This window comes from Ctenocephalides felis, unplaced genomic scaffold (assembly GCF_003426905.1).
Source record: "Ctenocephalides felis isolate EL2017-DRISC unplaced genomic scaffold, ASM342690v1 CF-g0.4_SCAFFOLD_00845, whole genome shotgun sequence".
In the NCBI taxonomy this organism is placed as follows: domain Eukaryota; kingdom Metazoa; phylum Arthropoda; class Insecta; order Siphonaptera; family Pulicidae; genus Ctenocephalides; species Ctenocephalides felis.
In genome coordinates, this window is record NW_020536999.1 from 50405738 (window position 1) to 50431775 (window position 26038).

Genomic DNA, 26038 nt, shown 5'->3' on the forward strand with positions numbered 1-26038 from the left:
TGCTTAAAATAAAATAAAAAAATTTAACAACCCTAAAGAAGAGTATAGTCCACTAATTTTTGACACAGTTCATAAAATAAATGTCTACTTAGAATAAAATATTTTATGAAATTCGCATGGATCATTAAGTACTTTAAAAAATTCCTGAGATAAAAGCTGATTTGACTGAATACCCAATAAAGAAAATATTGCCGTCGGACATAGAAGATAATATTATCAAAAATCATTTGATATGAAAACTATAATAAAAGGCACGATTCTTAAATTCAGCAAACCACAAGTGTTTTGTTAATACATTGTTTATCAAAATAGATAAGATAAGTAGAAATGATTAATAGAATTACAATCGCTCAGATGTTCAAGTATAGTCAACCATAATAGTATGTTTTTAACTATGTATGATGGAGCTTAAATGATCCGGTTAAAAGCCTTAAAATTCTTGAAAATCTTTTTTTCTCGGACATAAAGAGACTTGTCAAAAATTATTTGACATGGAAATTAAAATAAAAGGCACAATTCTTTAATTCAGCAAACCACAAGTACTTTGTTGGCACATTGTTTATCAAGATATATATGATAAGCAGAAATGATCAATGAAACACACAGGTGTCCAATAAATATAATTTTTAACAAAATTATGATAGATCAAGATTCCTATGATCTCATTCTGTAAGAATGTACCTTAACTGAATAATAACGTCTTCTGTGCATGATAAGAAATTTCACAAAATGTTAGTAAATTTATAAATGGAATGAAAAGAATTAGTTGATCATAAATCAAAAAAAATTGATTACAAATTAGTAACAATGTATTAATGCTAATAATCAAGCTAATGTTTTCAAGAAGCTCAAGAATTTTTTTACATTTCAACTATATAATATGGATCTTATTTTGTTCTACACGAAATAATCGTTTAAAGTTGTTTGTTTTTCTAGTTATGTGCTGAAAAATATTGAATGCAACCTCAGATTGCATTGTAATATAAATTTCTCTGCTTATCTATGAAATTATAAATAAAAGGACGCATTGTCAGTTCGCATTTCATGACAACTAAAAGTATTTATATTTTTTTTTATTGTTTTCAACAGCAATCAGAATTTAAGAGTCCAAATAATTAATACGACATCGGTTTTACAGATATCAATCCAAACAGTTGTCTCATCTCTGTGTGATAATTTTTTTCTATTACAATTTTTGTAATAGGGCGAATATTTTATTTTTCTATATTATTTATCTATATTTTCAAGTAAAAACCGAAGTTACTACTGCTTGACATTAGGTTAATAAAAGAGCCATTAAACCCGGTACCTGAAATTTGCTCTGCCACAGTCGCTCTAGCCACAACCCCGAGTCTCTTTTATAATATAACCGAGATAAAAAAAATGTTATCTAAAATATAATTTGCAAGTACATAATTTGCTTTCATATTCCTAAAAATTGGATGATTCTTGATAAAGAAAATTGAATTAATACTCGTATGAAACTTCGAGACGTATGAAAAATTAAGATTCTGTAAAATATTATTATTACAATATTATCTAAGTAATTATTAAATACCTACATTTGGCATATTTTCAGATTATTTGTCAGTGATCAAATTATACAAAACGCATTACAAATAGTATTGTTTTCATAACACAATCTAAAAGTTTATGCAATCACTTACCTGGATTCGATTTTATAAGAGTGCATTTGCATTGCATTTAATCTTTATTCCGTGGTTTTATTCCGAGTTAAATCTCAACTGTGGACCGGCCGTGGTCCCGTGGTAAGAACGTGGGCTAGCAAATCCTAGTCCCGGGTTCGAATCCAACCTCGGTCGGTTCGGTATCAAAACAGCTTGATACCAAATTTTCACTTGAAATCATAGATTTCAAATATGATTTCAAGTGAAAATGGCCTTTCGTGGGCAAAGCTGTAGTGGCAACACGCCACTTGGAAGTAAAGAGGTACTAAGATGGTATCGCTTTGAAATATAAAAAAAAAAAAAAGGAAGTCGAATTTGTATCCCTATACAACAGAAAAATGTAAAGGCTCTGACATCGTGCAACCATGATTGAGTGCATTTTCAACTCAACCCACGGACCTGCCCTTGTAAGAAATATTCGTAAAGAAAAATGTAATAAACAGTAAAAATATGTAAAGAAAAAGTAAAAATATATGTAGTATGTAAGATAAAAAGAAAAAATAATTAGTAATAAAGTTTTAAAAAAAAAAAAAAAAAACTGAATTTGATCGTATACAATGGCACGGAGTCTGACATGCATAAATCAAAAACCTTTTCAAAACAAATGCATTTGGCTCCACTTCCTCATTGACAATGAATTCATTCATGCGAATCATGGAAAGAAGTCAACCGAAATATTTGAAAGATTGGTGGGAATAGGAGGCAGTAGGTTAGAAAGTTGTTATGCTTATATTTATTTAAACTACAAATCCGAAGTGGTAGAACTTTGTTTTTGCAACCCCAAGATTTCGAGTTTAAATCACGCAGTACAATATAGATTTCCATTTAAATGAATCTACTTTGATTATAAATATGAGCCCATTCCTGTGTGTAAGTAACTAGAGTGACTGGGTTTGAATCAGAGATCTTGGGTTCGTTCCCGCATCCGAAATCGAAGAGCCTGATGTCAAGCGGTGGTGACATCCGTTTTCACTTGAAAATATAGATAGCAATACATTTCCAAGTGAATATAGCCTTGCATTGCTGCATCAATAAATATTCGCCCTAGGATGAAGCAACTCTGAGTTGCCATATGGGTCATTCTTTTACAAACCGGACACTTTTTAACCTTGACATTTTAGAATTGTCTGAAAATTTGTTTACAGATACTATTCATAAAATCATTTGACACGTATTTCAGGATTTTGCTGAAAAAAAATTTTTGACTTAAATATTTACGATTGAAATATGGATTTTTTGCTCAATTTCTATGAACATCATCTGCGGTAAATTAATTATCTCCGGATGTGCTGATCCGATCAGTATTATTTTTTTTTATTACACTCATATTGAAGTGAACTTTGTAATGATTGAAAAATTTTTTTTTTGTTTTTGCAATTTTCTTAACAATAACAACCCTTAAATATTTACAAAGGTTTTACTCGGCCTTTACCCAAATTGAATCGATCCAAAAAAAAACATATATTTTCTTTTTTTCTCTGCAACAAAATTCTTTTTACAATTTGTTGGAGGTTTTGTTACATCGAAAGATATTAAATATTTTCAAGCGCGAGCCGCGCTTTGACGTCGTGGACCTCAAAGACTTGTACTCATTTGTCACTTTCGAATGACAATCGTATTGTTTTTCGGTTGAAAAATATTTTATAATTTCGCTTCTGGCGAAAAATGAACATATAGTCGAAAAAAAACATTAGGGGAGAGCGGAGCTTAAAAGTTCGTGGGTAAAAAGATCCACTGCCAATATCTCAAAAACAAGTAAAGTTAGAAATTTTTTTAACAACAATATTTGAATGTAGACGGATTGTTCAGTTAGATTTTTCTAATAATAAAAAAATGTTTTTCAGCCACTTTTTTTAAATTCGTCATTTTCCGTCTTCACTCCGTAGCCTGGATAAAGAGGGATCGACTTATTTTTAATTTTAATAGAATTTTACGTAATAATAGCTAAATTTTATAGCCAATGTAACATAAAAATTTTATTCGTATATTTTTATAAAGAAAATACCAGATATACATTTGATCTGATGCTTTGTCAGAAATATTTATCAGCAGAGTTAATTAACTATTAATTTATATATAATTATATATATCACTATATCTATTGTAAAATAGCTTCTTTCTAACTCAATTTAATTTTTTATTTACTATTTCCTTATTATTTACACCTAGGCCAGTATGAAGGTGTGGTTGACTCTGTTTACCCCACCTACATGTAAGCTTTAATAGAGATTATATCAGAAAGGGTTGAAGCCAACTTAAATATTCCTCTACATTCAAATATTGTTGTTAAAAAATTTCTAACTTTACTTGTTTTTGAGATATTGGCAGTGGATCTTTTTACCCACGAACTTTTAAGCTCCGCTCTCCCCTAATGTTTTTTTTCGACTATATGTTCATTTTTCGCCAGAAGCGAAATTATAAAATATTTTTCAACCGTAAAACAATACGATTGTCATTCGAAAGTGACAAATGAGTACAAGTCTTTGAGGTCCACGACGTGAAAAGCGCGGCTCGCGCTTGAAAATATTTAATATCTTTCGATGTAACAAAACCTCCAACAAATTGTAAAAAGAATTTTGTTGCAGAGAAAAAAAGAAAATATATGTTTTTTTTTGGATCGATTCAATTCGGGTAAAGGCCGAGTAAAACCTTTGTAAATATTTAAGGGTTGTTATTGTTAAGAAAATTGCAAAAACAAAAAAAATTTTTTCAATCATTACAAAGTTCACTTCAATATGAGTGTAATAAAAAAAAAATAATACTGATCGGATCAGCACATCCGGAGATAATTAATTTACCGCAGATGATGTTCATAGAAATTGAGCAAAAAATCCATATTTCAATCGTAAATATTTAAGTCAAAAATTTTTTTTCAGCAAAATCCTGAAATACGTGTCAAATGATTTTATGAATAGTATCTGTAAACAAATTTTCAGACAATTCTAAAATGTCAAGGTTAAAAAGTGTCCGGTTTGTAAAAGAATGACCCATATGTAAAATCGACAAAGTATTAAGTCAAATCAGCACAGCAGCTTATAGGACTTTTTAGTTGTGTATATTTAACTGCTGTTCAAACAATATTAAAAAAAAACTTATATCAAATATATTTCTAAGTGAAAATATCCTTTTTTTAGTTAAAAAGTAAGATAGGTAAAAATTTAATCAGTGCAGTCAGAAATGCCACTGGATTCATTCTGAAAAATATATATGAAAAATAAAATGGACGATTGGATAGACTTCTAATGCCCATTAGTAAACATTATCATCACAACAGCTTATAGAATACCAAATTCTGCTGAATACCATGAAAAAGTAAAACTAGGTGTAAGTGAAATTTTGCAGGGCTGCTCAACGTAAGACCTCATCGAGGTTTATCAAATACCTTCTAAATACTTGAAATTGGTACCACCGTTTTGGAGAAATCTTTGACGACGACATCCTTTTTTAAATTTTTTTTTGTCAAACGATTCAAAGTAATGTGAAACGTCAAAAACCAAAAAATTAAGTCCAAAAACATTCACCTTTAAGAAGTTAATAAATTATACAGACCTTTTTAAAAGTATAAGTATATGCAAAAATAGGTCGACAATTTGCAACAGGAAAATATTAGTTATAAAACTATAATCTTATATTATAAATTATTTTAATAATAGTGAATGTCCATACAATTAGTATAATGTGCATAATTTACCTCTTAAATCCTCTTTTATTAATGAACATGAACTAAAGTCCTTACTAATGAAACATTCCAAAAATGACACCAGATTAACAAGCATTTTTGCAGCCTCGCAGAATTTCCAGAAACTCAGAAATAAATATCTGAAAAAATTTACACAATATATAAATATATAACCAATTAAACTGATAATCGTAGTTGAACCTAATATAAAAAATAAATGATTTATGCTTAATTGCATATATATTCAGCAAATTGCATGCAAATTTCTGATCTAGAAATTTTATATCTACATTTTTTCTGTCAAATATATAATGTTTTTTTTTTAAATAAATTAGAAAGTATATATATATATATATATATATATATAATTGCAAATTGCAAATTGAATGCAAATTTCTGATCTAGAAATTTTATATCTACAATTTTTCCGTCAAATATATAATGTTATGTATATATATATATATATATATATATATATATATATATATACATAATTATGCGTTTGTCTACCTGCGTCAAGGATTATCAGTAAATAATAAAATGCATTCTTAACACATGCTTCTTAGAATACAAATGATTATGTACACCTGTGGTATAATTAAATGTAATATTTAGATACATCCATACATACAGATATATATATATATATATATATATATACATAAATGTAAATTAGTTGTATATATGTGTTACTGTTAATTACTAGCAAAATTAGTATTTAGTACTTAGTTGTTTATTGCACTTTCTCAATTCAATTTTTATTTCTCGCCATAACTGTTGAATATATTTAAAATTATTTATATATGTATTTTCTTTTTACCAGGTTGCAATAATGTTTCGAGTGATATTTTCGATTTTCGTGTTTTTTATTCTCCGAGTAAGAACACAAGTACCTTCCTTCGGTGAATGTCCGGACGTACAAGTTGTACAAGATTTTAAAGTGGATGAGGTATTTTTTATTAAATAAAATATAAACATGTATGCAAATTTATTGAAAATTGTATGTCTATTAGTATTTAGGTAAATGGTATGAAATTGAGAAATATTTTGCAATCTTTGAACTTGGTGGAAAGTGTATCAGTGCTGTATATGGCAAACATCCAAATGACACAGATGCAATAACAGTTGTTAACAAGCAAATCAATCAAATGTAATGTATGGTAATTACTAATAATTTTACAATTTAGTCGTATGCAATCTATAAATATTCAATTTTGATCAAATCGATTGTATTTAGTAGTACAGGAAACAGAAAATTAATTCCAACAATAATTGAAGACAGCGAATATTAGTGATTGTTAATTATTTAATACAACTTAATTTTCTGTGTCTTCAAATTATCAATCTAAAATATCTATTTTTTCTTAATTTTCTTAATTTTTCACAGTTTTGTTCAATTCAATATAATTGAGACAAATATCATTTTCATCCAGCAAAATCTCCTCCAACATTTTAAAATTTTATGAACACATTTATATTTGTTTTTGTTCCTTAAAAATGTTTATTTTTATTTTCCAGATTTGGCACCTCTTCCCAAGTAGAAGGTTATGCAAAATTTGAGGATCCGAGCAGCACAGAGGCGAAATTGACGGTGACATTCACTTCTCTTCCAGGTATAAAAAATATGAATCCAATTACTCAAATTTAATTATACAAAAATAAATAATAAGAAATATTATTATTTAAAATAAATTAATTTTTCAGTTAGTAACTCAGGAAAATATTGGGTTTTGGGAACAGATTATGAAAACTATGCCGTGGTTTGGTCTTGTAGCAGTGCAGCTTATTTGAATGGACGTATGTATATAATATTTTTTTCCTTATGTAATTTTGCAAATATTCATAGTTTCGTAATCTTGTAATTTAAAAAAAATGTCTTGATGATGCCACTTGTTCCATAAATAACCCTTTTTTTTATTTTTCTAAAAGTATTATATATCTAGATCATATCTTCATTTAATTAAAATTTCGGAGAATGGAAGTTTCAAGTATTCTTTTTTTTCAGCAAAGAAAAAAAAATACATATCGGCTTTATTTATCTTTTTTTATTATTATCATATTTTCACAGTAATCAGAATTTTAACGTCCTATGAGCTATTGGGCTGAAACTTCTCCTTACTTCGTATTTTTAGGTGGTAACCCAATAGTCAATCCATCCATATTCGATGATTTTATCATTAGAATTTGTCTAATAGGGCTGACTTTTTATTGGTGCTGCAAATTCCGGGTGGGGGCTGTTACTTGGAAACATATAGATTTTTATATTTCCAAGTGAAAATCGTTGTCACTACTGCCTGACCACAGGATGCTCGAAGTGGGTATCGAACCCGCGACCTCTAAATCAATACCCGTTGCTCTTAACCGCTTATCTACGAGCGAGCCCTTATGTATCATATTAGTATTATTAATATTCCGTCTAATAACAATTGCACATACACTTTTCTATCAGCACAACAAAATTCAACTTGTATTTCTTGAAATTCACAATTTGTTACATATTAATTAATAATCACTAACAGTAAAAAATCACAATCCATAAGCACATATTGCAGTTTGACTGCAAATAAAAATATACTGAACAGTAAATATAATAAATTTGGTTTCAATTTATTAAATCTCACAAAATAACGCGCATAGAAAATTATCTGCGATTCATATATATAATATTGATCTTATTAACTTCCCGTAGGGTAAGTTATAGTAATCGCAAAAAAATCGAAAATGAAAATTTTTATATATCTTTACGTTTCAGAGGTTTCTGAACATTTTGGCATACCTTAGAAAAAATGGATGTATGTGTGTGTGTGTGTGTGTGTGTGTGTATGTGTGTGTGTATGTATGTATGTATGTGTGTGTATGTATGTGCGGATACAAATTTTCGTCGACGATTTCGGAAACACGGATCAACCGATTTGAATAATTCAAAAAACATTCGATCCGTATTGATAAGGAGACGTGCTGATTAGTTTTTGGCAAAGGCAGGTCAAGCCGTTCCGAAGATACGGGGCAAAAAGTTCCGAAAACGGTAACTCAGTTTTTAAGAGAACGGAGCGTCCGATTGGAATAATTTAAAAAACATTTTATTTGTATTGACAAGATGAAGAATCGATACAACTTTCATGAAGGTAGGTCCAGCGGTTTCGGAGATATAGAGGAAAAAGTAAAAAAATGAGCCATTTGGCGGTCAAAAATGATCATTAGACATATGCACATCAAATTATCAGATATTTTATAGAAATTTTAACAATAAGTATACAATTTGTTAACATTCCTATGGGTTCCGTACCAATGCTTATGCTTTAGACAGCGACGCGGCGCTTACGCGCTTTATATTTTGTCCCTATGCAGTTAAAGCAGTACGATTGATTGCTTTGAAAAGAAAGTTCAGATCTTCCACAATATGTCAAAATAAAAAAAAAAAATTTTCGAAAAAAAAAAAAATTAAAAAAAAAATTTTTTTTTTAAAAATTTTTTTCAAAAAAAAGTAATTTTTTGTCCAATTTATAGTTTCTCAAAAATCTTATTTTTTCAAAGTAATTTTTTTTTTCAAAAATGTTAATCGTTTTTAAAAAAATAATAATTTTTGGTACGGGAAGTTCCAGCAATTTGCCTTAAGGCACGATGCCTTAATTGCCTTAAGACAGAATTCCACTTACAGCTAGTTTTACTTTTTAGAATTTGCTTGGATATTAGCAAGAGAACGAAAACCATCAGAAGAAATTTTGGAGAAAGCATATGCAGTCATTGAGCAGAACAACCTCAGTAAATTCTATTTAATGAAAACGAATCAGGATGATTGTCCAGAAGAACAATGAAACTGTTAAAAATAATTTAAAGAAAATTATAAAAAATAATATATATTTTTTTTAAAAATATTGACTGAAAAAATTTGTTTTTCAATTTTGGCATGGAATGATTATTATATGTAGATTAATTTGATATAGGATTTATATATATATATATATATATATATATATAATATATATATATATATCCTAGATCTATTGTATGGGCATAAATGTAAATGAAGACAATACTATAAGCTTTGTTTGCGTTATGACTTCATTTCAAAAACAGAAGACTAGAATATTCAATTTCCTGACGCCAACAATAGCTGATGAATTAATCTTATATAAATAATACTATGAAATCATAATATTATGGTATAAGTCGTTTATTCATTGCTGATGTGCAAAATCCCATCGGAATCCAATATAGTAGTGTTATGGTTATATAATTCAATCAAATTAAAAAAAAAATATTTTTGTTAGGCCCTTTGATAATAAAATATTATAAGATCGATCATTGGATCTTATCTTAATTCAACATTTCTTCAGTTATCAATTTTAGTTAATTTATGATTGTTGAATAAAGCTATTACAAAAAAATCAAGTAAGAACAATTACAATTTTCAAATTTTTAGGGCAATATTTATAATACATGTAGATTATTTTTTAAGACGTCAAAGTTATATTACTTGTTGTACAAAAAACTTTGGATATGCATTTGTTAGATTCTTACATATTCATGAACAAATAATTTTACTGCACTAGGCGCACGAAAATATAATTAATTTAAATAAAATTCTTGTATCGTATTAATTAACTTATTTGATTGTAATTTATCATTTGAGAACATGCATTTACTTCAGTCAAAATTTACGTTCATGTATTATTATTTACTATGATTTCCTCCTACTATGATAAATACTTCTCTTATTACTTCTACTGAAGAGGTTAAAAACAACTATCAAGGTGCCAATATAGTTATTGGTATTATATTAAATATTATTGGATTATTATAATAAATCCAATGCGTCATTTTGAAGAGTTGTATAAATTTAGCCATTTATAAAAATTGTGAAGGTTCTGGCAAAACGCTGCTTACCTCTAATTTGTATTATTTTTTTCACTATATTGAGAAACTTCATACATTTAGAAATTAATTAAATATTCCGTTACTGATCTAGAATATCTTCTATAATCTTTTCTTTGCAACTTTATATTTAAATGCATTTTAAACTGAATTATTCTCAACCAGAGGTTGTGCGAGAATAAGAATTTATAAAATGAAATACGTGCATGCAGTTTTGTAGTATTATATAACCCTTACAGTAAATCTGTTGCAAATAATGCAATTACAGAATATTTTTAGGTAAACGCTGGTGTCCTCTATGTATTTATTCCCTATGAAGGAAATCTGTTTCAAAATCCTGCTGGATTCATGCTTATTGTAGACCCAATCTATGCATCAGTGCAGCAGAATTAAAATTGTTGTTAAAATTTTTAATCCAAGAGTTTAATTAAAATTTTAATAAAAATCAACTAAATCAAAATTTAATATTTAAGCAAAACGCAAAGCAAAAATATTGACATTTATTTTAAATAGACATTATTTGCAATATATTAGTCTTAATGGTAATAGCATAATTAATTATGATATTTTATTTCATTGGTGTTTAAAATTTCTCATATCTAAAAATTATTGAAGCTTCGTTATTAATTTGCAGGGTTATGGCATAAATATTCTTCTATTCTTATTAAAAACAAAAGCAGAAAGTATATTTTTATACCGTCTTCGTTATATACAATCGAATAAAGATGAAATTTAGTAGTTTCTCAATATTAAAAAAAACATTAAGCTTCAAATCAGAATATGGAAGCTGAGCAAAAAAATCCAAGGGATATTTTAAGGTACGCATGGCTAAACATGTAAATTTTGACGTGATTTAATTTATTTGTTTTATTTACAGAATATACATTTGATCATAAATCGTGACAATTACTATAAGTTAATAACTAAACGAAAATGAACCCATTTGTCCAATACAACGACCTTCTTCGTCAAAAGTTGCCAATGTGAGACGCGACAACTTGTTGCTCAAACAAGAAGGCCCTTGAGAACTTTCAGTTCCAGCATCAGTATCTAAAAAAATCCAATATAATATTAATAATACAGCATTTATTAAATTTTCTAACAGTGAAGCCAACCATTATTTTCAAAATTGATTGTCGCTCTATCCGGCTCATCAATGGTTCCATTGGCCCTAGCTTTTTTCATTTCTTCAATAAAAGATGATATTAGAACGTCCATCATAGATGCTTGTCTGTATAAATTCATAGATTTTCATTAGCAAATAAACCGCAAATAAGACTTATTTAAATTAATATACTTTGAAAAAATCTGGAGCACTTTATAAACTCTAGCACCATTTTCAAGAACAGCAAACTGTAAAAATAAACAAGGCAGGCACTCGGGTAGTTCTTCTCGAGACGGTTTGGCAAAGTCCCATGATAATTCAGGATATCTCAAGCCAAGTAACAATGTCTGGAGTAGATAAAAAATTAAAATATTGTTAAGATATGTTTGAGTGCAAGAGTTGATATATTTCTTACACATTCCAAATCATCAATTATATAAATTCCTTGCTGATTGATTGCAACTAATACAGGAATATCTTGATGTGTTATCAAGCTAGTTAGGCCACGAACAGGCTGTTCGACTTGCCCTTGGAAGAATGCAGCTCTGTATAATATAAATAGTAATATTTAACACATTATTCTTCAAACTTTTTTAAATATATTTATATGTACATCAAAAGTAAGTTTTAGAATTATTTACCCATAGAAAGGCAGTGCCCAGCAGAATTCGAGATATTTACGCATCAATTTCCTAGTCGTTGCTGCATTTGGAACACGTTTAAATTGTTCTAAAAGTCTTACCTATGATAATAAATAAAAGTACCATTGCAATATAAATAATTTTATAAAATTCTTTAATTTGCTTAAAGAATTCTTACTTCAGCTGAATGCTTAGAGCTGATGGGTAACCATGCCCAACTTTCACTCTTGCGGACATGGGCTGGTAGAAAACGTCCTTGCTTTTCTCTAAAATGATGATTTAATAATTCAGTATGTTCAAAGTCATAATTCAATCATTGCAGATTTGGACATCTTAAATGTTTTGTCTACTTTATCATAAAATTATTGTTTGAAAGAAAGTCAATGATAAAATTTTATGTCATTTACCGAAAAAACGAAGTCGTGTGAGCTTGTGGGTTATACGGTCCAAGTTCAATCCGAGCTTGAATTCCTCCAAGCATTATACAATGACTTGGTTCACAAGGGTAACGACCACCCAACACATTGTGACGTGCTTCTTCGTATAAAAGTTCTATTATTTTTGGATCCCTTGAAGAAAAGTGCAATAAATAAAAATTTTAATGACTATATTATCTTGTTTATCAACTTACTTAATTTTATCCTCATTTTGTTTGGGGAAGAATACGTTTCTTTGTAAAGAAATGATAGGCTCATCTCTAGCGTGTTGATTTGCAGTACCATGACCAAATCTCTCGAGCAATATTGACCAAGCACGTCTTACTTCAAACGGGCGATGCAAGGGCTTTAGTTGCACTTCTGTGAATTAAACAAATATGAATGAAATTCATAATCCAAATAGCTGGAGTGTATTTATTCACTTTTGGTTAAAAGATTCACATTTTTTAAAAAACGTTCATAACTTTGGACTTTATGCTATTAAGCAAACATTTTGTGAAACTTTCTATTGCTCATGCATTGATTTATTTATCTAGTTTGGAGTTTCCTATTAACACAAAAAAAAAACTAAATATAAAATTGAAAATACTATTAATAAAGTATTTTAAATATCAGACTCATACTCATTAATCTTCAGTAGCTACCACGTTTGTCATGTTTATTATTCTATAAAATTAAAAATATATTTTATAATGTTTATTATTCTATTAAATTAAAACTATATATTTTTTCATATTCTCTTTTGCCCAGGCAAGTAAAAAATAATATTATGTTAATAAAAAAAATATTATAAAAACTAATGATATTTAATACCTTTGTTGATCATAATTTTTCGATAAAAAATTTCATAAAGTTTAGCTTTCAAAAGTTTCAAATGAACATAACTTTTCAATAATTTTTAAATTTACATAAAAAAATTTCAATTTTTACGAAAACGCGCAAATCTATCAAGCATATGAATTAACTTTTGTAATTACTAATTACTCTTCGTTGTCGAAGTTTTGTACTGATTTTAGGTAAACATCAAATTGATAAATTCAAATAATTTTATTAATATTTTAATTTTTATATTATTAATATTACATATTATTATTATTTATATCTTTTATTTATAAGAAGTTAAGGGGGTATTCTAGTGTAGAAATTCAACAAAATCGAATTTTTTTGTATTTCATATTTTCAAAGTTTAACTATCTAAAAATATGGGTACGAAAAGGTTTTTGAAAATTTGGATTATTTTTGGAGGTATAGACATTTTACTGACTCGGTCCCCATATTGGTTTGGCTTCACGCAAAACTTTAAATGCGTTTTTCTCACAATCAGAACAGACTTTTCAGTACTGTTGACACGATTTCTCGAGTTTTAATCGACCGATTAACTTAAAATGTTCAGAGAGTCTTGTTTATATCCCTATCTATAGTCCGAACTAGGATTATTACCAAATTCCAATTTTTCCTATATTTAAAAAATTCTAGAAACTCAAAAAACAGTAAAAAAACACTTTTTTTCAAACAGTCGCCAATTTGTAAAAAAAAATTTTTTTTACTCATCGCTAGTTCGGGCGGTTGCGACATCATTGTAAATTAATAATCTTCTTATTTTTTGCATTTCCGATGGCTAGGAGGGCTGAAATCATGTCAAGACTGAAGTGCCAATTTTTTGACACCACCCACTTCATCAGCTGCCAGTTTTTACAATTTTCAACTTTTTTATTTTTTAATTTTTGCTTGGTATTTTAATAATATTAATAAACAAGTGGTAAAAAAATGGATAGTAAAAATATTCATTGCTTTCTTTTACGACACTTTAAAAATGACCTAAAATTCATCGCTCTACACTAGAATACCCCCTTAACACTTTCGGGACGACACCGATTTCAAAACAATTTACTGAACCGGCTGTAAACTTGATTTCATTGTGTATGTTATGCAATTTGTTTGATAAAAATTTGTGGTCATTGAAGGACATACATTTATAATATTAATTTATTTTTGATCATTTTATAAAGAGTGACGGTCAAAACAATTTCTAAAATGCATAGCTGGTTGATTTTGGCATGTTTTACAATAAAATAATTACTGGTGCTTTTCTGTCAGACAATACAATCCCTTTTATCCTTTCTCTCGCATTTAGAATATGCCACTGATTAGTCAGTATATTTGTTCATTTTTGTGCTGCCATAATGGTTTGTTTTTTCTATTATTTTGTCTAATAATTCATTTGTAAAATATAAAGTAAAATCAATAGTTTGTTGATGTATGTCAAACTCGATTATTGAAGGAGAATGATTCTCCGAGAATCAGCACATTTGCTAATGTCTTTCCGCTCTTCACTTAATTTGTTCAACTTGTTCTTCCTTCTGTTGGTTCACATTCATCAATATCTTCAGTGCGAATAGTAATTTCGTAAAATTTGTCTGTATGAATGTCTATTTGAAACTCATCTTCAATACTGCTTAATTCACAAAATTTACCAGTCGTTTTTTGCCATATTTAAAAGCGCTCGGTCGTTTTAAATATTAAAAAAAAAGACTAGCATAGCAAAGAAAAAGGTTAAAAATACTACTGAAATAACTTAAAATTATTTTCAAAATACAATACTGTTTATCACTGCTATATGTAATTTATTCAACTTTTCGATGCAAACTGAGTCATTGTTTATAAAATAGGCTGTGCCTCACAGAGTATGTTTGTCCATTGAGGTGGACAGACGTCCCCAAAGTGTTAATTTAGAACTATTTATCAGAAATTTTCCACAATATTTACGGTTTACCTAATAACGGACTGGTCATCCACAGGCAGAAAACAGCGGCGGCCAACGCTCTGTTCGCCACGCCTAGATCGTCTGCGTGAAGTGCGGCTGCTGCCATCACCCGCGCTGGACAACTTGCGGTGTCCTCGACTTCCAGTCGAATTGCTACGCGGGACATTAGGTATATGCATGTCGGAATCATAGCCTGAAGAGGCCTTGATGTGTGAACTAAAAAAGTAAAGTAAAGTACATTATTAAACTAATGGCATTGTGCCTTAAGGCAAATTGCTGAAACATTCCGTACTGTTTTATATTAAATGTTTAATACTGATTAATATTAAATGTTTTCAGGGCCGGATTTAGAAATTTGGCGCCCCGGGGCACTGACAAAAATGCCGCCCCATCCCTGAAATTTTACGAACTTTCGAACTTTTTTTTAAAGCAATCGCGCTGCTTCAGCTGCGTAGGGACAAAATATAGAAGCGCGTAAACGCCGCGTCGCAGTCTAACGGATAAACTATGTTACAGAACGCATATAAATGTAAACAAAATTTATACTTATTAACATATTTTTAAAATATCTGATAATTTGATGTGCATATGTTTTGTGATCACTTTTGTCCACCAAATGTTTCTTTCACAATTTTTTTTATTGGATTATCGAAACCGCTAAACCTGCCTCCCACAAATTTAAGCAGTTATTTATTCTGTTAATTTTTTTGAATGATATTGGACGCTTCTTTTCTCAAAAACTGAATTATCATTTTTGGCATTTTGGCCCGTATCTTCAAAACCGTTGGACCTGCCTTGGCCAATAACTAATCAGCACGTCTCCTTATAAATAGGAATTGAATCATTTAAATCGGTTCATCCGTGTTCCCGAAATCGACTTAAATAATTAAAAAATATTAGATTTGTATTGATGGGGAGACGTGCTGATTAGTTTTTGGCAAAGGCAATTACGAAAAATGGTAATTGAGTTTCGATATTTCTTCTCTGAAACAGCTACGCAGCGCGATTGCTTTGCAAAAAGTTGAATAGCTTTTTATAAAATGTAATTTTTAGTGCGGGATGTTTCAATAATTTGTCTTAAGGCACAATGCCATGAGTCACTAGTTTAAATTTTTTTTCGACGCTATAAGCTTGGAAGTGCACAAATTCGTCATTTTAAGAGGGCTCGAGAACTGAAGTAAATATTTTTCTTAAACTTTTAGCTTGTTTACGGATCTTTATATTAGCCAAATTGCCAAATTTAATAACTTATTAACCAATTTGATAATTTACGTTCGGAGAGGGAGGCAAGGCAAAATAATAAATTTTAATAATTGGTTATTTCAACCCAAATCTTGCATTGCAATCGTATTATGTTTTGTTAATTATATTTCTTGAAATATAAAAATGTTGGTAAAAAAATTTGATTATATTGTGTAGAATTTTTTTCTCACTATCCAAATTTTGCCGCCCCCAAAAATTTGCCGCTCTGGGCAGTAGCCCCGATTGCTCCTACTGTAAATCCAGCACTGAATGTTTTCAAATATATTATTATAAATAAATACTGTAGCTTTCTACATTCGTATTTTATAGACAAAATGTAAAAGCATATAAATTGGACGATGATGTTCATATGAGTTTGCATGAAAAGTGAATAATCATTTAATGACGCCCTTCGAAGAGGAGCTAGAATGAAAAATATTGTCTCATAATTCCAAGAATTATATAACCCAAAATCCAAACTAATTTCAATATTCAAAAAAAATATTTTTGTAAATTAAACATTTTTCTTTTGGAATTTTGAAATAATTTTATTCTCTTTGCGTAATAATCGTTTCGTCAACACAAGCAGTAATCTACCATTTTTTACTCATTTAGCTCCGTATTTTTGAAACGGCTGGGCCCGTCTTAGCCAAAAACTAATCATCAATTCTTCCCTTCATTACAAATTGAATGTTTTCTGAATCATTCTAATTGGATGCCCGGTTCTCGCAAAAAGCGAGTTTTCATTTCCTGCACTTTTTGCTTTGCTTTGGCCTACCTTTCCCAAAAACTAATCAGCACTAATCCCCATACCATCAGTAGGAGTCTATTGCTTTTTCAATTATTCAAATCTGTTGAGCGGTACTTTATTTATTTTTTATTTTTTTTGAGGTATGCCAAAATTTTTGAAACTTCTAAAACGTGAAGATATGCAAAAAATTTCATTTTCGATTTTTGGCCTATTACTATAACACCCTACGGAAAGTAAAAAATGAAGGCTTTTCAATCAATTTCATTATTTCGAAATATAGCCAAGGAAAGAGTTAATAATTTAGACGCCAATTTAAGTGGTCAGATAAAAAAAAACTAGTTGGTATTGGTATTTTGCCTTGAGGCAAGTTACATGAACTTCCCGATATTTGTAAATAATCGACTTAATCAATAAAAAATAAATTAACTTATGAGTGATTAAAAGTATTCAGAGCGGATTTATTACACATAATTAAAAACGAGCGGAGACTTAACGTCTCGCACTTCTTTCTAAAAGCTAATTTTCAAAAAACAATAATTTTTTATAATTGAACCAATTTCCATACGACTTTAATGGTTTAGTTTGTACAATAAGACCAAGTACTCTATCGTTATACCAAGTAAATCGTCTGATTTTAACTTTAACAAACGTCAAGAAAAACTACTCATTTTCTCAAACTTTGATGAATTTTTAAAATTAGACTACTTGTCGTAAGACATTAATATTTCAGTAAGTTCTAAAAGACCATGATCGCCAAAGAAAGTTCCATAAAAACGGAATTAAACTTTTTTTTCAACAGTTAATTAACTAATCAGTATCATTCCCAACTAATATCTTTCAAACAGTTTTTGATTTTTTAAAATCGATTTGGTAGTATGAGCTTAAATGTGGACGAAAAGTTTAACACTTTTTTCCAAATTACAAAGAAACGGCTCGGCAGATCGTCGCACGAAACTGACAAATGCTAATTCTCATCGAGATACATCAACTGGCTTTTAAATTTCTAAATTCGGTTCAGGCGTTTTTGAGCAAACGTCGATGAAAGCTCTAATTTTGACAAACGCCAGAAAAACGATGCTAATTTTTGTAAACTTTGACGAATTTTCAAAATTAAACGACTTGTAGTGAGCTGTAATATTTTAGTATGATCTAGAGGATCATGATATCTATCACAAAAAAAATTATGAAAATCGTCGAGATTTTTTTTAACACTTTATTACAAGAAAAGGGCCCGGTCGATCTTCACCAAAAACCAATCAGGTCGATTCCCAACCAATATCTTCCGAACGATTATTGAATCCTCAAAATCGATTCAGAATTGCGGGCTAAAACGTGGACGAAAAATGTTTTACTTTTCTGCTATTTACGAAGAAACGATTAGGTCTATAAATTAGGAATAAATATTTTATAATACTTGCGTTTACCAAATTGGGCCATGTCAGAAATACGTAATATTTGCTTCTGGTCTGATTATTGTACGCAGGCTAGGTGTAGGTGAATGTATTAAATTCTAAAATAATTTATAGCACTTATAAATAATTTACCATGCTTGATATATATATAATACAGATTATTATGTGATTATACATAGTAGAACAAAAACTCACACCAAATACTATTTTTATAAAATGTTTATCGCATTAATTATATTAACTGATATTTTTAACTTTTAGTTACTTTTAAAATCTTGGCTGTTATCTGCACCATATTATAATTTGTTATGATATTTTATTGGTTTTTAATAAAATAGCGTTGCATCCGAAACCTTCCCTATATTTCACTTACACACAAATAAATAAATAAATAAATATATATATATATATATATATATATATATACTACTGTTCATTGTTAGTCGACAAAACACACAAATTATTAAGCCACAAACATAAATAAAAATATAATTAAGAGAAATAATACTTGACAACAACTGCCACGAAGGTTAGATTATTACTGAGTTAGAATTGCATATTTACTTTCGTATTGCGCCCTCTATGACTCTGATCCCAAAACTATTCTGACTCTATAACAATTATTGAATTTTAATATCATCTGGTAACAATTCACGCCGTTTCGACCCTATAAATTGGGACGAAAAACCGAAGTCAAACCATTCAGTTTTTGGAGCTCGTGGGGACAGTTCAATGGTAAGTCTTTTAAAAATATTTATATTGTGTAATAACTTTATATATTTAGTTTTAAATACGTTGCATGTATTTTGTGCTTTGATTGATTCTATTTGCCTTTATTTACTGTTCAATTGTGAATAAAAGTAATTAGGTAAATTGAAGTAAATATTCGTCACTTTTATATTAAACGATTTATATTACTCTTTATACTCTAATATATTTTTGCTGAGGAGTCGCCTTCGTGTTTTTTGTTGCGAATATATTCAATTTTAGCCTTTGAATTAACATAAATAACCCAATACATATTTAGATTGTAATGTATACCTTGTCAGTTTAGAACAGATTTAGTAGTCAACATACATTTTTTTTATAAATCCTATGTTTGAAGTACTTTTCTTTTTAAATTTTTTTGGCGCGACTGAGGCACTTCTACTGTATCTACAATTGACTAGTATTTATTTGTTTAAGTTTATTATTTTATTGTTTTATTTATTTTCTATTTGTTCAACTTGTTTCAGATTTAGTGTGGTATAACCATGGCGGGTGACTGGGGATTCATTGTGCCTTTTTTCACATTTTATTATTATATATACAATATTTAATTAAATCTATTTTTATCATTATGATTTAGTTACTTACTTGCGTCCAACCGTTTTTCTGTTTTGTTTGTGCGGAAAATTGAGTTCGAAACTATTATCGTTAATCATTTATAGTTTTTTTTTAATCGTTTAAAACGAATTTTAAAGCCTAGTTTGCGCGTTTTTAAAACCTGTCGCCCTCCCCCCTCGGCAGGTTCGAGTAGTTCGCGATTAATTATTAAATTAATTTTTGTTGGTCGGTGTGTGGTTGCTTGCAAAGTTTTTCCCAGAAGCGGAGCAACGCCATACGCTTTAATTCATAAATAATACTATATGTACATATTAAGAGTGATGTTAATTTTTTTTTGAATTATTTTATTAATTACCTTACGTTATATGCGCATTCAAACATCTAGTTTGAAATTTTGAAATCCAGCTTGTTTCTCAAATTACTTATATTTATTTTAACGGATTTTTTCTGCTTTTATGTACTATAATTTAATCAAATAAATTTAAAATTCTCGTTATTGCACAATGGGTCTCCCGTGACGGAGAAATGTTGAAGACGCAGTGCTTGAAAAGTATTTGAATTTTTTTAAAAAAAGTATATCGATCAATACCAAGACCAACTACTACAGAAGAAGCACGACCCAGGAGGGACTTGTGATACCAGAGGAATCAACGCCAGGACCAACTACTACAGGAGGAGCACATTCCAGGATAATATGCATTCATATATTAGTTTTTTCGTATTACATATAATTAGTCGTTATCTAGACTTACATTTATATAAGTATATAATTTTTTAATATTAACATTACCGGGGCCCCGTTTATATGCTCATCCCTTTTAGGGAAATTTGTGTTTTTTTTAATCTCGTTTCAGGTGTATTTTCATGAAGATTTCCAGAAGATTTCCTCTTCAAGACAACCAGGAAGCCGCTACCAGATTGGAGATTATGCGCATAAATGAAATCATATGGAGCAAAGATAAAATGTAAGAAAAAACTTTAATTATATTGTATTATTATTATTATTGGATCTTTATAATAGTGTATCGATATTATTGTATTATATTAAACTAATGTTTAGTTAAGGGTCCTTTTGACGTAAAAATTTCGGTCGAATATTTTGTAATTTATTTTCAAATTAATTTAAAATAATAATCAATTTTAATTTCATAATTATCCATCACTTTCCAGAGGCAAACCAGGACCAACAGAAGACTGCTGACGGATCAAGACCAACAGAAGAAAACTACCGAATTGGTGAATATCAAGATGAATATGAAGTGTGAGAAGACTTTAGTTATATTATTCTATTATTATTAAGTAATTACTATTAAGTAGTTATATTATTTATAAGGCGCGTTTTCGGTCGTACGTTTTTTAAAGTTGTTCGCGTATTATTAATTCGCGTTTCCACGTTAATATCTTCAGTCATACTTTTTTTGGGATTGTTCGCGTATTTTTGTTTGAGCTCAAAGGGTGGTGGCGTCGTGGAAGAACCTTTCATTTTTTCCGCGTTTTTCTTTACATCAATTAATTAATAATTGCGAATCACAAAATGATTCGCCCATAAGCTTCATAGGCTGGGAAACTATGAAGTTTTTTTCCAAGTAATTGCATGGTGTATTTGGGGAGTACTTCTGTACTCTGGGGGGTACATCATGTGGATGCTTTTTTTATAATATCACAATCACCGTTACAAAATCACATTACAATTTTCATATTAATATTTCATACAATTTCATATTTATAAAAACTACACACTACACACCGAGAGGTTCTTTCGCTTTTAAAAATCGAAATTTTTGGGTACATTAGGTCATCTCGCGGGGTTCGTTTCGCGTTACATTCGGTACAATTCGTTTATTAGTTAAATATAATTAGTCAATAAGTTAGTTTAGGTGGATTAGGGCTGCAGAAGTCGTTGCATTTCTGTGGCGACACCACATTAAAAAAAACGCGCCTAGCAACTCTACCTCCTGGGTGGCGTGGAAAAGAGTTGCATCTAGCTATAAATACTATTGTCAAAATTAGATATTTAGATAATTATTTTAATTAATATACATAGATGTATCACTATAGGTTGCACGCATTACTGATAATTATAAACTTATATGGAAAAGTCTTACAAATAAAAAAAATCAAATAAATCTTTACTTTTAAATTTGTTACTTTCCAGTTTTTTCTTGCTCAAGCTTATAAGTAAACAATTTTTTTTGAAGTCACTTTTAATTATTAATAATTTTTGCATTTTATACTCTTAAATCAATTAAAAATTATTTAATTTATTAATTCATAGAAAAAGTTCTATTTCAGTTATAACTGTAATTATCAGTATCAAAATATTTAAATCAATATTTTAATTTTTTGTTTAATGTATATTTAATGTATAATGTATATATGAATATATTACAAAATAATATCGAATTGTATAGAATATTAAAAAATACAAATTAATAATAATAATTAATTTGCTTTTTATGTTTTTACATTGATTTTTTTACAGAAATTTGTAAACAAATTTTAGACTTTTTAGCAAGAATAACTGAAAATTATCATTTGAATCGTGCGTTGAAAATATATTTTTGGGTGGTACTGCAATGTGAAGAATTGTATGGTTTTTAGTAGTATTAATATTACTTGTAAGAAAGCAGAAAGTGAACGTTAAATTATTACTTAATCAGCCTGTTTAATAGGTGTGTACCTATTAATATAAAAATACAAATAAAAAAAAACTTATTTCAAAAATAAATGCAACAATAAAAGAATACATTATAATTAATTTATTAATGGGAGAAAGTTGACCAAAAATAAAAAAATATTTTAAAAATGCCATCAACAGGAAGCAAATGTTTTTTGAATTTCAATTTTCAATTTTTTCACGATTTTCACGACAGGAAGCAAATGTTTTTTGAATTTCAATTTTCAATTTTTTACGATTATTATGACTTACCCTACAAGAAGTTGATAATAGAATAAAATTCAACTTAAACATTTTATAATGCCTACAGGCGTATTAAATGTGAATTCCAAAATTTCATAAACATTGCATAAAATATAACATTTTTCATACCACGGGGGGCGCAAAGCTGTTTTAAAAATATTAATTTTAAATGTTGAGTAATTGAAATAGTAATTTTAAATGCTGAGAAACTGCCATCTAGAAAAATTTAGATATGTCCAAATACGAATGGATTAGAAATCTATTTGTCATTGAGAAATATGATGATATGCTGAAAAACAAGCTCAACCGTCGCATTACATTTTTCTAATGTTGTGATAATCATTTTTCTATGATTTGTTTTCACTAAAATTATTTTGTCTTATAATCGATAGTTATGGTTGTATGTATTTTTTTTAATATTGTGTATTATTTGGCATAATATCAGTTAAGTATATTTGAATTAAATTATTAGAAAAATTAGGGAGAGGCCGCAATATTTTTTCTTTCGAAAGGAGGGCGCAAGGAAGAAAAGGTTGGAAACCACTGGTTTAACCCCTTAAGTTAGGATTTTGATACAGTTTTGTTTTTGTGTTCTATAGTTTCGTAAAAATAAATATTTTGTAATAATTGTGCCAAATAATACAAATGTTATAAATGTATAAAAAATATACATGCAAACATAACTATTGATTATAAGAAAAAATTAATTTAAATTTAATAGAAACAAATCATAGAATAATAATTAGCACAACATTAAAAAAATTTAATGCGACGGTTGAGGTTGTTATTTAGTACAAATTTTCTCAAACCACGGCACCATTATAAAAATCGACGTTCTCAGTACCTTTTCTATCACCAAGCGTGATTGGTACTTTGTCTTTAAGACTGCTACTGCAGAAAAACCTGTTTCACACAAGTAAGGTGTCACAAATGATAAAAAATTTCTAAAGCATTATTTGTTAAAGTAGGGAAATCGACCTTTACTCGTAACCAAAACTTAACAATAGTCTTTTCGTCCTGAAACATCTGCTTCATTGTGCTAACACTAGATAAATCAATTATCATTTACTGCTTTGCTGTTGGAAGACCAGAATCATCATATTTCTTAATGATAAATGGATTTCTAATCCATTCGTATTAGGACATATCTAGATTTTTAAAGTAATGCGAAAATTGGTTCCTTAGACTAGTCATATGAATGATATTGACTTATTTACTTCTACTTCGTCAGTAACAATTAAGTAATTTTAAAAGTGGGAAACATGTCAAAGTTATTAGTTTTCATACTAGCTATCCACAGTTCTAATTTTTTCATAAAAACCTTAATCTTGTCTTCCTGAACAAAAGCATGAATTTGAAATACTTGAATTGATTTATTTAAATCGCTTAGTCTTTGAAAAATATCAACTAAATACGCAAATTTTGCGAGAACCTTCGTGCATTAAAACAAGTCTGCTCCACTCTTTTGTTATCAGCAAGAAATACGTCAATTTTTTTGAGCTCAAACAATCTTAACTAATGTGCTTCACAATAATAAAGTAGTACATTTTGAATTACATTTGTCCTGACAAAATTGCAGCAAAAATTGTGGATTACTTGCATGTATTTTGCTTATTTATTTTTGACACTTAAACAGCATTTAAAAATAATATTTTTTGACGCGCCCCACAGTTTGGAAAGCACTGGGTTACCATATTGATAATTTTCAAACAGCTCGCCTCAAGCGAGACTTGTAAGTGTGTGCATAGCGTCGGTGGTGTAATGGTCAGCATAGTTGCCTTCCAAGCAGTTGATCCGGGTTCGATTCCCGGCCGACGCAGAATTTTTTTTATTATTTTTTAATAAATTGATGTGCAATTATAAACTAACGTATTTTACTTACTAAAAAATTGAATATGTAATAAACTTTTTAATTAATACCTGTGCTTCCTGTAACTGCATGTGACTGAGGTACTTGTATAGGTGTAGGTTCCGAGGACGACGAACTTCCACCGGCGGAAGCTTGTGAAATGCAACTAGCATTGGACCCTAAACAGATACAATACTATTAATAACAATTAAAAATATTATCCAATCTTCTAATATAATAGTGAAAGATACGATCTTATATATAAAAATGAATCGCAAAATGTGTTGGTAACCGCATAACTCAACAACGCCTGGACCGATTTGGCCAATTCTTTTTTTAGAAAGTTCGTTGAAGTCCAAGGATAGTTCTTACGGAGAGAAAAAATCGAATAATTGCCGGGAATACTCTAAAAACAATCCTTTTCTTTATCTCATACAAACGTTTTCTAACTAAAACGTAGAATCAATTTGAGCTTTATTGCTATTATATAAAGTTCATATTAAATTACGTGCACTCACTGTATACTACGATTATTCGGATTTTGATAAATCTTTGTGAAGTTTGTTAAGAAAATTTTCTAGGATGTATGTGATTATAAAGAACTGGAATGTATGTGCAATATTGTAGAAATAAATGAAAAAAATTGCGAAAATCGACATGTCATTGTTTGCATTGAAAATAAATGAAAACTATCATCTGCCAAAAATTTCAATTTACTTATGAACCTAGACTATATGAGTATATGTATAAAAAATTTATGATTATGAATAAGAAAAATGAAATGTCTACATAAAAAGCAGCTGAGATGTGTCAGAAATTAAAATAATATAAAATACAGTATATGTATGGCAGATTGAATGATACACATCTGAACAGGATATGACAAACTAATTCACTCAAAATATGAAATCAAATATTAATCAGGGCCGGACCTACCTTTAATGCGATGCACGCGAAAAATACGAGTGCACGCCAACACAAGATTCGAATATTAAACTTTCAATATATTTTATTCTCAATATATAATTTCTTTGCAATTTTTACTAATCTTTTCATAATATTTTTAAAATACGTAAAAAATTCACTTTATAACAACAAATGGGAAAGTAAAGATGAATGCCTACAATTCGGCCCTCACGATATCGCTTAGGAAAAGTTTAAGATGCAATATTAGATATCTTAAATTAAAAAAAATTAAATTAATTTAATTCAACATAAAGTACCAGTGTTATATTATGGTTATGGTTACATTATACCGTTTAAAAGACTTCAATTTCCAATATAGTGTGGGCATTGAGACTCATCATTTTATTTAAAGCAGTTCTACATTTAACATCGCTCATATTATA

At 29.0% G+C, this 26038-nt stretch overlaps 3 protein-coding genes, 1 long non-coding RNA gene and 1 other non-coding gene across 5 annotated transcripts in view; 3 read left to right on the plus strand and 2 right to left on the minus strand.

Annotated features, from left to right (window-relative positions):
• LOC113385078 overlaps positions 1 to 10401 on the minus strand; it is a 49962-nt gene extending 39561 nt beyond the window's left edge. Inside the window, exons 1-2 of the mRNA XM_026622890.1 lie at positions 10255 to 10401; positions 5380 to 5507 (exon numbers count right to left, since the gene is read on the minus strand). Of these exons, the coding sequence (XP_026478675.1) occupies positions 5380 to 5464 (85 nt within the window). The 5' untranslated portion in view covers positions 5465 to 5507; positions 10255 to 10401. The remainder of the gene's footprint in view (positions 1 to 5379; positions 5508 to 10254) is intronic.
• On the plus strand, positions 6200 to 9182 carry LOC113385089 (apolipoprotein D-like). Its single transcript, XM_026622900.1, has 5 exons — positions 6200 to 6316; positions 6381 to 6517; positions 6886 to 6980; positions 7072 to 7164; positions 9043 to 9182. Exons 1-5 carry the CDS (start codon positions 6200 to 6202, stop codon positions 9180 to 9182), a joined length of 582 nt encoding a protein of 193 aa, XP_026478685.1.
• A 694-nt stretch (positions 10402 to 11095) lies between the features above and the next one.
• LOC113375641 (FERM domain-containing protein 8) lies at positions 11096 to 19117 on the minus strand. The gene is made up of 10 exons (XM_026615572.1): positions 19103 to 19117; positions 15199 to 15405; positions 12620 to 12785; positions 12396 to 12557; positions 12167 to 12254; positions 11989 to 12089; positions 11763 to 11892; positions 11540 to 11694; positions 11358 to 11473; positions 11096 to 11292 (listed from the first exon to the last, which is right to left on the minus strand). The coding sequence occupies exons 2-10, from the start codon at positions 15377 to 15379 to the stop codon at positions 11159 to 11161; spliced, it is 1233 nt and encodes a 410-aa protein (XP_026471357.1). The 5' UTR covers positions 15380 to 15405; positions 19103 to 19117; the 3' UTR covers positions 11096 to 11158.
• A 41-nt stretch (positions 19118 to 19158) lies between these two features.
• On the plus strand, positions 19159 to 21806 carry LOC113375650. The gene is made up of 3 exons (XR_003367018.1): positions 19159 to 19329; positions 19830 to 20885; positions 21091 to 21806. It is a non-coding gene; the product is annotated as an uncharacterized LOC113375650 (long non-coding RNA).
• A 2781-nt stretch (positions 21807 to 24587) lies between these two features.
• Trnag-ucc lies at positions 24588 to 24659 on the plus strand. The gene has a single exon. It is a non-coding gene; the product is annotated as a tRNA-Gly (tRNA).
• Positions 24660 to 26038: the final 1379 nt, after the last annotated feature.

Bases quoted from the DNA above. Each gene is read 5' to 3' on its own strand.
- LOC113385089 (XM_026622900.1), top strand. From the start codon at position 6,200: ATGTTTCGAGTGATATTTTCGATTTTCGTGTTTTTTATTCTCCGAGTA. The intron at 6,518-6,885 runs GTAATGTATGGT...TTTATTTTCCAG, and splicing joins AACAAGCAAATCAATCAAAT to ATTTGGCACCTCTTCCCAAG. The intron at 6,981-7,071 runs GTATAAAAAATA...TTAATTTTTCAG, and splicing joins GACATTCACTTCTCTTCCAG to TTAGTAACTCAGGAAAATAT.
- LOC113375641 (XM_026615572.1), bottom strand. From the start codon at position 15,379: ATGATTCCGACATGCATATACCTAATGTCCCGCGTAGCAATTCGACTG. The intron at 12,558-12,619 runs GTAAGTTGATAA...CTTTTCTTCAAG, and splicing joins CAAAATGAGGATAAAATTAA to GGATCCAAAAATAATAGAAC. The intron at 12,255-12,395 runs GTAAATGACATA...TCATCATTTTAG, and splicing joins CACACGACTTCGTTTTTTCG to AGAAAAGCAAGGACGTTTTC.